The sequence below is a fragment of the Balearica regulorum genome, unplaced genomic scaffold (assembly GCF_011004875.1).
Source record: "Balearica regulorum gibbericeps isolate bBalReg1 unplaced genomic scaffold, bBalReg1.pri scaffold_51_arrow_ctg1, whole genome shotgun sequence".
Classification (NCBI taxonomy): domain Eukaryota; kingdom Metazoa; phylum Chordata; class Aves; order Gruiformes; family Gruidae; genus Balearica; species Balearica regulorum.
Window position 1 is genome coordinate 21,620 of NW_022679073.1, and position 15,100 is coordinate 36,719.

General features: G+C 52.8%; 1 protein-coding gene across 1 annotated transcript; it reads left to right on the plus strand.

Moving 5' to 3' along the window:
* The first annotated feature begins 8,763 nt into the window (after positions 1–8,763).
* On the plus strand, positions 8,764–14,163 carry LOC142599806 (coiled-coil domain-containing protein 183-like). The gene is made up of 15 exons (XM_075741560.1): positions 8,764–8,851; positions 8,939–9,004; positions 9,089–9,216; positions 9,351–9,428; positions 10,162–10,329; positions 10,460–10,564; positions 10,759–10,881; positions 11,273–11,401; positions 11,552–11,612; positions 11,696–11,796; positions 12,077–12,237; positions 12,602–12,776; positions 12,923–13,048; positions 13,290–13,386; positions 14,051–14,163. The coding sequence occupies exons 1-15, from the start codon at positions 8,764–8,766 to the stop codon at positions 14,161–14,163; spliced, it is 1,719 nt and encodes a 572-aa protein (XP_075597675.1).
* The last annotated feature ends 937 nt before the right edge of the window (positions 14,164–15,100 follow it).

Below are 15,100 nucleotides of genomic sequence, written 5' to 3' on the forward strand. Positions count from 1 at the left end.
ACCTGGTGTCACCCACCATCCTTCCATATTCTAAGGTGCTTTTAAGTGCTCTGCCAGTTGTTCATCTAGTTTGCTGTATCTTGCTTTGAAATTCGGAATTTTCATCTGTTTTACTGGTACTAGTGCAAGGATACCTTGTTCAGCAGCCTCCTTTGCAGTTTTATCCGCCAGTCGATTACCTATATTTACAGCCGTCTGACCAAATTGATGAGCCTTGCAATGCATTACGGCCACTTCCTACGGGTTTTGTACATCTCGCAGGAGTTGAAGAACTTCCTCCTTATGCCTTATTGGTTATCCCTGGGCTGATAACAGTCCTCTTTCTTTCCAGATAGCTCCATGAGCATGGATCACACCAAATGCAAGTGTTTACTCTTTTCCCTTCTGCCATCCGTAAAGCCTGCTTTAATGCCACCAGTTCTGCTTTCTGCGCTGATGTATTTGCAGGTAGTGTCCCTGACTCCAATATCTTGGCGGTGGTGACAACAGCATACCCGGCCATTCACCTCCCTTCTTGCACAAAACTGCTTCCATCCGTAAAGAGTTCCAGATCAGGATCCTTCACAGGTATCGTCCTTCAGGTCCGGTCTGCTGGAATAAACTTCTTCAATGGTCAGCAGGCAATCACGTTCCAATTTCTCAGTAGGATTTTCTGTTGACAGGCACATTGCCGGCTTTACAATTGCTGTGGTTTTTAATTCCACATCATCTTGTTCCAATAGGACAACCTGGTATTTCAACATTCTGCTAAGGGATAGCCAGTGACCCCCCCTTTTGTTCTAAGACAGTTATTACCATATGCGGTACATATACCACTATTCTTTGGCCCATAGTCAATTTTCGGGCTTCCTGAATCAGCAGCACCGTTGCTGCCACAGCACGCAAACATCCCGGCCATCCTTTACTCACGGTGTCCAGTTGTTTGGAGAAGTACCCCACCGGTCGCTTCCAGGATCCCAGCTGTTGTGCCAGCACTCCAAGGGCCAGATGTTGCCTTTGTGCACAAACAGCTCAAAAGGTTTGGTTAGATCAGGTAAACCCAATGCAGGGGCCGTCATTAATGCCTTTTTGAGTTCTTTAAATGATTTGTGGCATTCAGGTGTCCAAGCCAAGTACTGGTCTTTGGATTCCTTCAGGGCTTCATATAGGGGTTTCACATACAGTCCATAATTCAGAAGCCAGAGTCGACACCACCCCATTATTCCCAGAAAGGCTCCCAGTTCCTTTGGACTGTTAGGTTTGGGGATCTGACAAATGGCTTCTTGTCTTTTGTTTCCCAATTGTCTCTGTCCTTGAGATATCTCAAATCCCAAATAAATCACTGCTGCTTTGCCTGTCTGGGCCTTGTTTCTAGAAACTCTATATCCTCCTTGGCCCAGGAAATGCAATAAACTGATGGTCATTTCAAAAACATGTTTCTTTGCTTTCTGCTGCTATCAGGACGTCATCCACATACTGTAATAATATACCTTCTCCTTGATTCTGTGTCTTCCACGTTTCTAACTCTTTTGCCAATTGGTTTCCAAATATTGTGGCGCTATTCTGAAATCCTTGCGGAAGTACAGTCCACGTTAGTTGCGTTTTTTGTCCTGTAGCAGGACTTTCCCATTCAAAAGCAAATATGCTTTGACTTTTTGTATCCAGAAGGATGCAAAAGAAGGCATCCTTTAAATCCAGCAGAGTAAACCATTCATGGTCCTCCTTCAAAGATGTCAGTAAAGTGTACGGATTGGCCACTACTGGGTGTATATCTTGAACTATTTGATTTACGGCCGGCCCTCAGATCCTGAACCAATCGGTATTCCTTGCCTCCTGATTTCCTTACTGGTAATACAGGGGTATTGTATTCTGATTCACATTCTACCAACAGCCCATACTCTAAAAATTTTGTAACTAATTCCTCTAATCCCTTTTGAGCCTCCCACTTTATAGGATACTGGTTTTGTCTTACTGGCTTGGCTCCAGATTTTAAAGTCACCTTTACCAGTTCTGCCAGTTTGGATCATCCCGGAACTTCACTTGCCCATACTGAAGGAGTAACTGCATTGTCCACGACTTCTGGAATCTGTTCCTCCTTGGAGGAATCCTCTCACATAAATACTCTTGTCTCTATGGCTTTTGATTCTGGTATTAGTAATCTAATTACTCCATCTTTAAAAATTATTTGTGCATCTAATTTGCTTCAATAAATCTCGTCCCAGTAAAGGCAATGGACATTCGGGCACGTAGAAAAATTGATGTGTTACCCACTGTTTTCCCAACTTAAATTTTAATGGTTTCAGGAAAGGCCGGTTCTCCTTCTGCCCCGTCTCACCAGCAACCTCTGTTGATTTATGGCTGAGTTTTGCTTTACATGTATTCAATACCGAATATGTAGCCCCCCTATCTACTAAAAACTCCATTTCTTCATTCCCTAGCCTTAATGTAACCAGGGGCTCAGCTAGGGTTGATTCCCCCGGTCCCCTTCATGATTCATTATCCAAAGTCATCAATATAACGGCCTGGAGCGTTGGATCTAATCCCCCAGCTTTGGGGCAATCCTTTATCCAATGCCCACGCTCTTTACAAACCATACATTGATCACCTGCCCAGCTGGAGACTACCCGTCTGCTTCCAAGCCCCCGATCAGCAACATTCATTCCTCATCCCCTTCCCATGCCTCCTTTCTTATTCTCAGTCAAAATGGCCAGAATTTTCCCATCCCTTTGCATTTGTCTGACCTCTTTTTCTTTTTCTCTCTTGTTATACGCAGTCCAGGCTATTTCAAGCATTTTACCTAAGTCTCTGGACTCAGCCCCTTCCAGTTTCTGAAGCTTTTCTCTAATGTCTGGGGCTGATATTGTCCCATAAATATAGAGGCCAATTGTATAGCTTCCTCTGTTTTTTCTGGATCCAAATGAGTGTATTTTCTAGCAGTCACCTTTAGTCTTTCCATAAAGGCTGAAGGGGACGCATTTAATTCTTGTCTCACTTCATAGAGTTTAGACCAATTACTTGCTTTTGGCATTGCATGTCTAACACCAAATAAAATCCACTTCTGATATCTAGTCAGCATCCCTCTGGGCCCCGGTTGATTAGGGTCCCACTCAGGATTTGTGGATGGAAAATTCTGGTCCACTGTCGCTGGTATAATCCCATTAGCATGGGCTCCTTCTACTTGTTTTCTGGCTGTATTTAACACCATTTTCTTTTCAGTGTCTTCCAACAAAGTATCCAATATTACTTGCAGATCCTCCCAATCGGGGTTCTGGGTTCTGATTATTGTTTCAACTACTTTGGCAACCCTTTCGGGATCATCCGGATAAGTGCCTGCAGTGTCTTTCCATGCTCTCAAATCAGTTATTGAGAAGGGAACTTTTCCCATTACCGGACCCTCGTTACCAACTGCCTGTCGAAGAGGGGCCTGGAGGGGAGTTAATCTGTCTCCTCCCCCTCTTCCCCTTGTCCTCCCAGCAACCGGGCTGAATCCTTCTGCCTCCCCTTCCATAGGAGCGGCGGAAGCATTGTTAGCCTCCAGATTTTGATCCTCCTGATCACTTCCCAGCCTTCTGCAAGGTGCAACCAACAATTCAACATCATCATCTTCAAATTCACATGTAAAACACTGTTTACCAATATCACAAGCTGAGCAACCTTTTCCAAATTTTTTGTCAGGTTCCTGCCCCTTTAATGCCATTACCGCAGAACTAGATAAAACCAATTCACATTGCCTTTGCCATTCCGGATGATTTCGCAGTGTGAAAAACAAATCTACATATGCCGTTTCATTCCATTTACCTTCCCTTTGACAAAATAGCATCAATTGCAAAATTGTGTTATACTGCAACGTCCCATTTTCCGGCCACTTTTCCCCACGCTCTAAAGTACACAGTGGCCAGCAGTGATTACAATATTCAATCAATTGTTTCTGAGTCAAAGGATCAATTTTTCCCAGATCTTTCCAATGTTCCAAAATACATCCCAGTGGTGTTTTTCGTGGGATTGGTTTCTTACTCGGAAAAGTACCCATCTCCCAGGGACTTGGTGGTTGTGATTGTGCACTATCACAAGCACTTAGTCAGAGGGACTCCAACCCATGTTAGAGCTCCCGCAGGGATTTCCCCTGCCACCGGAAATCCCAGTCTTGGAGGCTTCCCCTCCCCGGTGGGCCCTGCTCCACAGGCTTTCGCCTAGCAGAGACTTTTACCTGAGACGTCTCCCTAGCCCAACTCTGCGCAGCTTTCACAGTGCCTTACGAGCAGGCCTCCCGTGCTCTTGGTGCGGGCCTGTCCCGGTGCAGGCCTGTCCCGTCGCGGTGGTGAGAGCCACGGGGCTCCTTGATTAAGGCCTTCACCTCGTGCAAATATTCAGATCAAATAAGATTGCCTTTACCTCTCCCAGGGGTCTTGCTCAGAGCTCTTTGGTCCGGGGATCGGAGGTTCTCCCCGAGAACTCCCCGGTGCCGGCTGGAGGTCCTGCAATCCCACGGATCCGTCAAGGTTCAAAAGCAGTGTCCCATCTTGGTCGCCAAAAACTGTCACCGAAATCCGGGAATAAACCTCATAACACCAATGTGGTGTTAAAAGGCAGGCATTCTTTATCGCAGCGCTGGATGCATGGGGGATAGCTCCACCCAACGTGCATGCCAGGTGATCACCAACACACAGGTTATGTAGGATCAAAACATGCGTATTCATCGTTTTTTCCGAAAAGGCAGTCCTATGATAATCATTTCTCAGAATCCATTTCCATATTCTCCTCCCCATCACGCATGCTCAGTGATTGGAGTCGGTGGTCTCGCACCCGTGTTCGCTGGGTGACCCTCTTCTTGTGGGTATGTGCAGTACCCTTGCTGTGGATGCACCTGTCCATAACGACTTCATAAGATTAATATCTCCAAACCTATTGTTCAGTTTGGTAGGGACTGTACATGGAACGTAGCAGCATTGTACCTTGCCATGGTCAATTAGCTTCATTACCTATTACCTTGCTTACAAACTAATTAGCTCAACCTGATTCTATAGTTTCTGTTTCACAGCCTATCCAGCGGTTACACTGTCTGTCACAACGATGTACGTTATTAATATGGTTATTCTTTTTCTGCGCTGCACATCAAACCGTTCAAGCAGTTGTGAAATTTAACAGGGTTACAAGAGTTTTCACTCTGTAGGCTGTGATGTTTATTAAATTATGTGTTACTTCCATAATACATTCTAAATTTTGATATAATAAATAGTATCTATTTATTCTAGTGACTATTTTGTTTTTGTTTTTCCTGTACAGATTTTATCAAAAGGGGAGCTGCAGGTCCAAAGAACGACACACAGAGCTGGAGCAGATGTTTAGAGACATTGCGACTATTGTGGCTGACAAAGGTGTGGATCCCGAAACAAAGAGGCCATACACAGCAATCCTTACCGAAAGAGCCGTGAAGGACATTCACTTCTCTGTCAAACCACACAAGAGCACGAAGCAGCAGGTCAGTTTTCTTGCCAAATCGGCTTCTGCTCAGAGGTGTTGCCTTCAAGTGTAATTTCTCCGTTAGCGGTCACAGAGGGAACAGCAAAGCCCTCTGGTCTCACAGGCGCAGAGTGACTCCTCAGGTGGCTGGCAGGTGACTGCTGGGTACGAGCAGCCTCTGACACGTGTGCAGTTTGGTTTCTGACCATTCAGGGAAGGGAGACGGAAAGCAACGAATTAAAGCAGCGACAGCGATATGCCTGGAAGAGAAGAAAAGAGTCTTAGGATTTATTTTCCTTGAGGTGGTAAATCCGGGTTTGCACTGGAGCCACATGGGTTTCTGTTGTTCTGCTGTGTAACTGCTACGTAACGTTGTTTCAGACAGGTTTGTTTAGTATTGGAAGTGATCTCCAACAGCAAGAACTCTGCCTTTTCGTGTTAATCTCTCAAAATAACGTAAGGGCAAGGTCCCTGTGGCAGAGTGGCGGTGATCGGTACTGAGACGTGTGTCTGAAGCTCGTGCAAAGGATCCGAGATTTTGAGCTGAGCCTGTTCTGTAAGCAGGTGTGTACCTGCTCTTTGTTCTGAATGTCTTTACAGGCCCTGGAAGCGATCAGGCAGTTAGAGGAGACCATGCAAATGGAACGTGCTCACATGAGGCTGCGATTTCTTCTTCCAGCACAGGAGGGGAAGAAACTGAGCTTGAGAAGCTCAAGCCCCTGATTAAAACTATTGAGAACGAAGACTTCCACGAACAGCTGGGAATTGTAAGCGGTCAAGCGATTCTTGTGTTTCCTACTTGATTTGACTACACCTGTACAGTTTACTGGGAGATGAATTAATCTATGGAAGTGGTTTCGATAAGCTGCAAGATTACCAGAGATTCTAAATCAGAGGGGTAGTTTGTAGTTTTTCATTTCACACAACCCTATTGATGAAAGCTTGGAAGTAGCCTTTATTACTCAGAGACTGCTGCTTGGAGCTGAGGAGAAGCCCCGTGTCATTTCTCTTTGCAGCGCCTCTCCTACACCACCGATGATTTCCTTTGCAAATATGGAGTGTTCCTCTTGTGTACTTGGTGGGTCAGGCCTGTATTTTGACAGTGGTTAATTAGTTTGTTCAACAATAGTCTGTGGTAAAGTAAAATTTGGTATTGGTAAAAGTCTTTCTGAGAACAGACCAGAATCCAGCAATGTCTCTAGTCAAGAGACATGTCCCCAGCATGGACATGGAACTGCAGAACTGTGGAAAGATAACTTGATAGAAATCGCTGATCAACTCTGCAGAGTCCTTCGTAGGAACTAAACAATGCGGAGTGAGACAAAAGGGAAAGGAACGCTGGGAGTGCTCAGTCTGAAAGACGTGGAGGAAGGAGATGAAAAGCTTGAATAAGGAAAACCTTCCTGGCACAGTTCTACTTGAACAACATCCTACGAAATGACTGGTGTTAGCCACTCTCTTTTTTTTCCAATCTCTTGCTGCCACATCTTTTCTGACACTAATCCTTTGGGATTTTTCCATGCAGTGCAGGGGTTTTTTAATCGTTTGACACTCGTTTGTTTACAGATGGGTTTGCCTGTAGGAACATTTGGTGTCAGAGTTGCACTACTGAGGATTGATTTAAGACTTGATATGGAAGTTACTCTGGCTTTGGTTTGCTTTAATGAAGGGTTGCAGTTGAAGAGCATCTGACCGATACGGTGCCAAGAGGTTTTTCTTGAAGTTGTCGGTGTTGAGCGGAAGCTGGCCTATGTGGCTGAGAGGTGGGTTTTGTATGTGAGGAAAGGAACCTGAAGGAAAGGGAGCTGTGTTTTCACTCCAAAACAGGTGCAAAGTGTGGATCGTGCCTGAACTGATCTCGTGGCAGCGTGAAAACTGACTTAGCCTTCCGTAATTGGCTGCTCGATAATTAGAGTACTTTAAAGGGCCATTCTTAGAGATTTCCTTCACTGGCTATAACAGTACTTGCTGACTTAGGAAAAAAAAATGTTCTCCAAATAAGGTATTCATAAAATATATTTATCTACATTAATAAAAATGAACTATCATCTCTTTATATATATTACAGGTAGAGAAAGAAAGAAAAGAATTCTTTTTCGTTAATAGTCTAGGAGGTCTCTGTGGCCGTGGCGATGCTTTTTGTAGGCTGAAGGCTCAGCCTGCGCTTGTGAGCTGTTCTCACGTAATAAAACGCGTGTGGGACAGGCAGCAGTGGCCCCTGGCCGTTGAGCTAGACGGGCTTTGTTGGGCCATAATTCCCTGGCGGTAACTGTTTGTACGTGCTCCTTTTCTTCTCAGTGGGGTAGAGAACAATTCTGGCAGCTGTCCTTTAGCCTCTCTCTTTTTATGCTGCTTTCTAATACACGCACAGAGTTTCCTGATTCTTGAACCATGTTATCCATTTTAAAATGCTTTCTCCTACCCCCAAGGTGATCTTCTGTGGTGTTTCAGTTCTGCCTAGGAAAGTTTAGTGGCACGATGACTATATTTGCCATGTGGGCACAGCCTCTGTGGAGATGTCTACACGCGTGGAGAGATTGACAAGATTCCTCGTGCGTACAAATCCTTGACCGCTTGTTTTTCAAGCGGCCATCTCTTCCTGCATACTTTATGAAGTGCTGAAGATGATAATGTTGCTATTTAGCTTGTCACTGGCAATTAGCACTAACATGCAACTGATAAATCTGCAAACGAGACACTGAGTGAGAGCCTCAGATGATACCGTGTCGGTGATGCTTGATTTCACAAACCTGTCGTTTCTTCTTTCCCGATGTTCAACAGCTAGAGCGCAGTCGGATGGCTGCAGGTGAAAGATCTGGAGTTACAGAAACTTAACCTGAGCTGATTTACGAGCTTGGTGCTAGGGAGGCAATTTCCGTATAAAGTCTTTCTGCAAATCAAACGTTGAGGATTTTTTTCTGGTAGAGGGGGCTTGATTTTCTTTATCAACAACTAAATGTGCATGCTTGCCTTTCTTGTCGTATTTGTAGTTCAGCAAGAACGTATGGTGAGCATGGAGAGAAATGTCAATATTGGTGGCTGGTTTGTTCTGGCCTGTTTCCACGGTTGTAAGTGCCCGCACAATCGCTTCCTTGCTAATGAACTGTAACTTCCAAAGGTACAGATCTGGGTAGTGGTGGACTCCCCTTGCCATTTGAAATACGCTGGCAGGTGCCGGGAGAGCGCTGGACGTGTCTGGGTTACCTGTAGAGGTCTTTTCCCCACAATGGTCCTCGCCCTGTTCCCGGTGGGGTGCGGAGGGTTCCGCAGCTGGGCGGGTTGCAACCGCTGTAGCCACGGTGATGAGAAACAGAGCGGGAGGTGATGGCCAAGCAGGAGGTGTGCGGCGTGCTGCAGCTGGAGGTGTCACAGCAACGGTTCCACGGGCAACGGGAGCTGGGCTGCGTCCGTGGTCACGGCCCAGCCACGGCCCGGCCAGGCATCGGAGCCGTGATGGCTGCCGCGGGGCTGGAGGGCTGAGGTGGGAGCACCAGCACAGCGCAGGGCCGGAAGGCAAAGCTCAGTCAGCGCGCCCAGGAGCTGCGCACCATGGTGGCCTTGCAAGGTGCTGCCCCTTGGGCTTGGCGGGGGCGGGTGGGGGGCTCTTGGTCCTGCACGGTGCCAACAGCAGCGCCTTAATGTCCTGCAGAGCAAGGGAGGAAGGTTATCGCCCAGTGCTGTGAGGAAGAGCTCCGTCAGAAGAGAGAGCTGCTCCCGCGCCTGCGCGAGGCGGTGCAGGAGGACGTCCGTGCCCTGGGCAGCGTCCAGGCGGTAGCGGTAGGTGCCATCTGCTGTACCCTGCCTGGTGCTGGCCCTGCGGAGCCAGCTCCTCCAGCAGCCCTCTCCAGGAGCAGGATGTGACCTTCCCCAGGCTGGCAGTGATGTTCTCTCTGCCCCTTTCCTGCCCACAGCACAGCAAGTTGCCCATCGCTGAGGCTTGCGGAGCACAGAGGCCCATGGGCATGGATTTGGCCGGGAAGACGGTGGAGGTAACGGCAGGGTCGGGCGGGTGCAGGCTGCTGGCAGGGGCTGGGGTTCCGGGGACCCTCGGAAGGATGAGGTGCACGGCGGAGGGACCTGGTGCCGGCACAAGGGCAGCACCCTGGGGCTGGTGTGATGAGAGCCGGGGTGTTCACCTGCGGTCCCATGGGTCCCTTTCTATGGTGGGAGCCATGCATGCAGGTCCTCCTGTGGCTCCCTGAGCTTCCTTTGCCCCCTGCCGTGTCCCCAGGGCTGCTGGGATTCCTGTGGGGTCCAGCTGCATCCCTGGGAGAGAGATGCTGTCTGTGCCCTTGACTGCCTGCCCCAAGGTCATGACCTGGTTCCAAGCCCATGGAGATCAAGGCACTGGCCCCACAGAGATGCCTTTGCCTGGGGGCCTCTTGCAGGGACAGAGCAGTGCCACCGCTCTCTGCCAGCAGCCGCACCTGGGGCACCGATGGATTTGGTTGACACCCAGCCCCGGGTCTGTGTTACGCAGAGTCCCGAAGCCCGGCCCACCACTGCCATCAGCAGATGCCCACCTCCGCCTCGCCCCAGCCAGCCCCACGGACCAAAGCTCTCCCCGAGCCCGTCCTGCCAAGGGAGTGACGATGCCCCAGAGCAGCGTCCCAGCGTCCCCGGCTCTACCTTGGGGGGTGTTTTCCAGGCTGTGCCCCCTTCTCCCACGGGTGCCCAGCTAGCCCTGCCTCCAGCCTGGCAAACTCTCCCGTGCCCATCCAGGTGGCCCTGGAGAAGCTCTGTGCCGAAATCTATGAGCGGAGGAGGACGTGCGACGTGCTGCTGTACCGGCTGAGGCAGCGGAGCCAGACCCGTGATGAGCTGCAGAGGTGGCTGCAGCAGCTGCAGGATGCCGAGAGGGATGAGAAGCGGCACCAGGCACAGGTGCAGGTATGCAGGACCCCTTCCTGGGGTGGCAGCACCCACGGGGGGGGTTTAATCCAACCCCTGCACCCCCCTGGGTGGGAGCCGGGCTCGGCACACGGGGTCACCCTGTGTCCCCCTCCTGTCTGCACCCCAGGCGATTCACCAGCTGGAGAACAACATCGAGAAGATGCTCGCAAAAGGCCACGCTGCACAGAAGGTGACCGCCCGGTACCTGGCGGTGCGGGATGCCCTGAGGAAGGTGAGCTCCTCCTCACCGCACCGTCGTCCCAACCGCCTCTCCTGCAAAGGCAGAGGTGCCCGAGGGGCTGTGCTGGTGGGATGCCCTCCTGGCTCGGCGAGGTCCTCCTGCTCCCCTCCATGCGCCGTCGCAGCGTGCAGGGGACCCCCGTGGCTCGCTGGGGTGACTGGGTGCTGTGGCTCCCTGTGTCCCAGGAGCTGGCCCACCTGCCTCCGCACCTGGGCCTCCTGTGCGGGATGGCCGAGCTGTACCCTGGGGAGCTGGAAGACATGGAGCTCATGGCCTCGGATGCCCTCCGAGCTGCTGATGTAGCCAAGGTGAGATGGTCCAGGGCACCTCGGGGCCCTCTCCCACTCTCCAGAGAGAGCCCCCAGGCGCAGCCAGGCTGGTGAGTCTTGCTGCTCGAAAGAGGAGGCAAAAGAGCCTGAGCTGGGCTTGCCCACAGCACCCAGATGCCTCCATAGCTCCTCCCGCATCTCACTGTTGGGCCAGGCTGCCCTGGGGCTGGGGACAGCCTGCCTGAAGCACCAGCCATGGTGAAGGCAGCATGCTCCATCCTCCAGCCCTCCTTTCCCAGTTTCCTTCCCAGCCTGCTGACATGGTGGGGAGGGGGGCATCTTTGACCCTGGCCATCCCAGAAGCTCCGCTGGCGCACTAAGGTCCGTCCCAGCTTTGGCAGCCGCTTCTCCCTCCTCCGATACACTCCAGGAGGACATGGCCAAGATGAAAACCCAGCTCCGGGCAGAGAGAGAGCGCAGGCACCGCTCCCTGGCTGCCCGGGAGGTGCACGTGGACAGGCTCTGGCTGAAGGAAGAGAGCGAAAGGCAGCCGAGAGCGGTGAGCTGGGGGGGCCCGGTGCAGGCAGGGCTGCGGGCAGAGAGCAGGCAGCAGTGTCGAGCCCCCCACAGCGGGGGGGCTGCAGGGCCAGCTCACCCAGGGTGCCAGCAGCCAGCAGCGGGGGGTGATGATGAACATTCATCCTTGCAGCAAGCCAAGTCCCAGCTCGCCGTGGGCTTCCCGAGCCTGCACTCGCAGGACCCGCTGGTGGGTGAGTGCCTGGCGGGGTGCCGGGGGGGTGGGACGCGGGTGCAGCCGCAGGCATCCTGCCCTGCCGCTTCCCTCCCAACTCAGACGCCAAACTGGAGGCCACCCAATCCCTGATGGAGCGCGAGGCCTGGCTGACTGAGAAGACGGAGAAGGCCAAGGCTGCGGCACAGCGCTCCTGCCTCTGGGTAACGTAAAATCCATCTCCGGTAAAACCTGGGGCTGCTCGAGCCACGGGGAGACGAGACCTCACGGCTCGCCTTGTTTCCTTGTGGCGTTGTCTGCTCTCCACTGCCTGCGGAGCCCCCCAAAGCCCCTCTTGTGCGGGCAGGGATGGACCTCCTTTTCTCCATGCCATGAGTTTGCAGCGGTCGGTCCGTGGTGCAGAAACCTCCACGAGGCCACAGCCCGGGTGCTGGACCCTGCAGGAGTGCCGTGGGCTGAGTCCTGGTGCTCTCCCCCGGCCAGGACATCCCCGGCAGGCTCCTGGCGCAGCAGAAGTCCTCAGTGGACCTGGAGCAGTGTGTCAAGGAGCACGAGAGGAAGAAGGCGGCGCTGAAGGAGACGCTGAAGGAGCTGGAGCTGAAGCAGGCTGAGCTGAAGTTTGGCCAGCCCCGCAACACACCCAGGTGCTGCTGAGCTCGGGACAGATGTGCTAACCAGGCCCCCAGCCTTGGCAGGGGACACATGCCTCACAAGTGTCCCAAGAGGGCACCCCTTCCTCCGTCCCGCTGCAGCCACCCAGCCCTCCTGCACCGCAGGTTTTCTCAGCAGGGTGCTCCCCCAGCTCTGGTCCTGGCACAGCACCCAAAGCTCCCGCTGTGGCAGCAGGAGCACCCTTGCTCCTTGTCTGGCATGGGAAGTGGTGGCAGCATGTCCGAGTTGGGCTGCAGGCAGCATCTCTTCTCTGCAGTTGGGAGAGGGGCAAGCAGAGCAGCTTTTGCAAGAGATGTGGGGTGTCTCTGCACCCCTGTGCACTTGTATGGATGGGAGTGTGGTTGGCTCCAGGATGCTGGAGGAGGACCTGAGGGTGAGGCTGCAGCGGGAAGAGGCTCAGCTGGAGCAGGCGCAAACCCAGGCGGTGAGGAACGAGGAGCTCCTGCTCCACTTTGAAAACGGCATGGACAACCTCTTAGTCCGTCTGCACGGCATCCCTGTGCCTGACCAGGTACCTGCACAGCTCTGGGGTGAGCATGGCCCCGGCGGTGCTTGGCGATGCAACGGCACGGCATGGTGACACTTGGTGCAGCCACCATCACCCCAAGTGGCTCATTTTCCCCACCGAGGTTGTTCTTCTTCTCTCTCTGACTCCAGGACAATTCTGTCAAGCCCCGGGGGGTGGTCGAGAAGCTCCAGGACTGTGAGCAGAAGATGTGGTACCTGGCGCAGCACGTGGCCGACTTGCCCTGCGACAGCTACAGCCCCGATGAGAACAACGAGGTGCGTAGGGGCTCCGTCTCTGCTGTGGTCTTTGCGACTCTCCTGGATGGCCCATCCCAAACCGTCCTCCCAGCTAGGAGGATGGAGGAGGCCCCAGGGAAGAGCCATGGAGCAGCTGAGCCCCAGGTGGCACTGGGCACTGCAGGGTGTCCCCCCCAGGGGACATCACGGTGGGGAACCAGCCCCTGGGCTTCTTAAAACCACCTCCCCTCCATCAGTTAACCCCAGGTGTCTTTCACAGACTTTTGTGCACGTCAGGGATTTCCTGGAGAAAGCGACCGCCAGTGATCCACAGAACCTGAAGATCTCCTCGGATGACATGGGCAGCAGGGTCCAAGGTAGGAGAGCACGGTGGGGGTGCATTCCACAGCGACTGTCCCAGCCCCTGTCCGCTGGGATTTTTGGGCATCCTTGCCTGCCTCACGCTGTCCCAGCAGACCCCAAGCCATGAGTTGTCTCCAGACCTTGGGGCTGGCCTCGGCTATCTGCGAGGCTTTGAGCGTGGCTGATGGTTTCAGGTGGGGATGCGGGAGAACGAATGCAGCCAGTGGGGCAGTGAGTGTCGAACCACAGCAGGAACAAGGAGGAATGCTGTGGGGCAAGGAGGGAGACCCTCGTCTTCCAAATCATCTGGTTGCGAAGAATAACCAGTGCTTGGCTCTGGCTGTGGCCTCCTCCTCCTCCTCCTGTTGCATGCTCTTGGAAGAACCGCTGAGTTTTTGGCAGCTTACCAGCTTTTTTTAAGGAAGCAGGAGCTGTACCCACCACCCCATGGCTCCAGAGCTTTATGGGAAGCCCCAGCAGTGTTGGAGATGGGCCATGGCAGGTCACCCGGGGATGCTGGGGTGGAAGAGCCAGTCAGCAGTGCCAGTGCTGGAGGGCTCAGCACGAGGGCGCCCTGTGAGGCCTCCGTAACGTGCTGGCTCTCCCCGGGGACATGGGCACAGCAGAGGGGGCCCCACAGCCTCTCCTCATCCCGCTCCTCTCTGCTCTCTCCTCCAGACACCTCCGATTTCTCTGACGAAGACCATGGCCTTGTCCCCACACGGCAAGAAATCAAGCATCAGGGGCTGCTCCTGCTGGAAAGCAGGAAGAAAAGCAGCAGGGAGAAGTAGCGGTCGCTCCACGAGAGCTTTGGCTGTCGCAGACCACCCGTTGTGCTTTGGATGCCCCAGACCACCCGTTGTACCTTTCCCAGCTGGTTCAATACAGCAGATCTTTTTCCTTTCTCCCAAGGCTGTAGTCAAGCCCCCAGACAGCTCTGGGCTGGCACGTGTGCGAGGTGGCTATGGGGAAACGTGGGGCAGGGGATGAGACCTGGCTATCGGACCTCAGGGTGGGTGCCTTTGTGTCCTTGTGTGGGAGTGGAAGGGCAGAGCCTGCCTCGGAAAGGGAGACCCAAGTCTGAGATGAAGCCCCCAGCCTGGGGCTGTCTGACCTGTCTGGGGACCCTTCGTGCCTCTTCCCTCCTCTGGCCCCCACAACACGCACTCATAAGCCTAAACTCAGAGCAAACATCAGGCGTTCCCTTTGGGTGCCTGGAGGTAAGGTCTAACTCAACGTGACCCAGGACAGCAGAGGATGCTGCACCGCGCCTGTGGCTTGGGGATGGATCCCCATCCTTGCGGGTGGGTCACGGACATCCGATCATGGAGGCCACGTTGGCTTCCCTACAAAGATGCTCGTAAAACACCGCTGCAAACAGATGGTGCTGTTTCCCCTCCTACAGCCAAGACTGAGGGCTTCTGCTGGGGACCTGCAGTCCTGTCTGGAGACCCAGGAGAGTTGCAGGGGGACATCAGCATCAGCCCAAGCTCTTGCTGTCATTTCTACTTGGTCCCTGTACTTTGTGCTGACATCGCTTCTGACACCATCATTGCAGGCAAGGAACGGCTGTTTCTGCCAAGCCTTCCAGCAGACTGGCAGGTCACGCCAACTGTTCTTGGTGGGTTTTGTGAAACTGCAGCTATGGGGAACATACTGCCAAAATACTCGTGTCTTTTAAAAACAGCGTAACGTGCCAGTGCACTCATCTGGTTGAGCTTCCCAGAA

What these genes read in the sequence shown, in the direction of transcription:
- LOC142599806 (XM_075741560.1), top strand. Translation starts at nt 8,764, where the DNA reads ATGGCCAAGCAGGAGGTGTGCGGCGTGCTGCAGCTGGAGGTGTCACAG. An exon ending in TGGCCGGGAAGACGGTGGAG is followed by an intron (nt 9,429 to 10,161) that starts GTAACGGCAGGG and finishes GTGCCCATCCAG; the next exon opens with GTGGCCCTGGAGAAGCTCTG. An exon ending in GGCACCAGGCACAGGTGCAG is followed by an intron (nt 10,330 to 10,459) that starts GTATGCAGGACC and finishes TCTGCACCCCAG; the next exon opens with GCGATTCACCAGCTGGAGAA.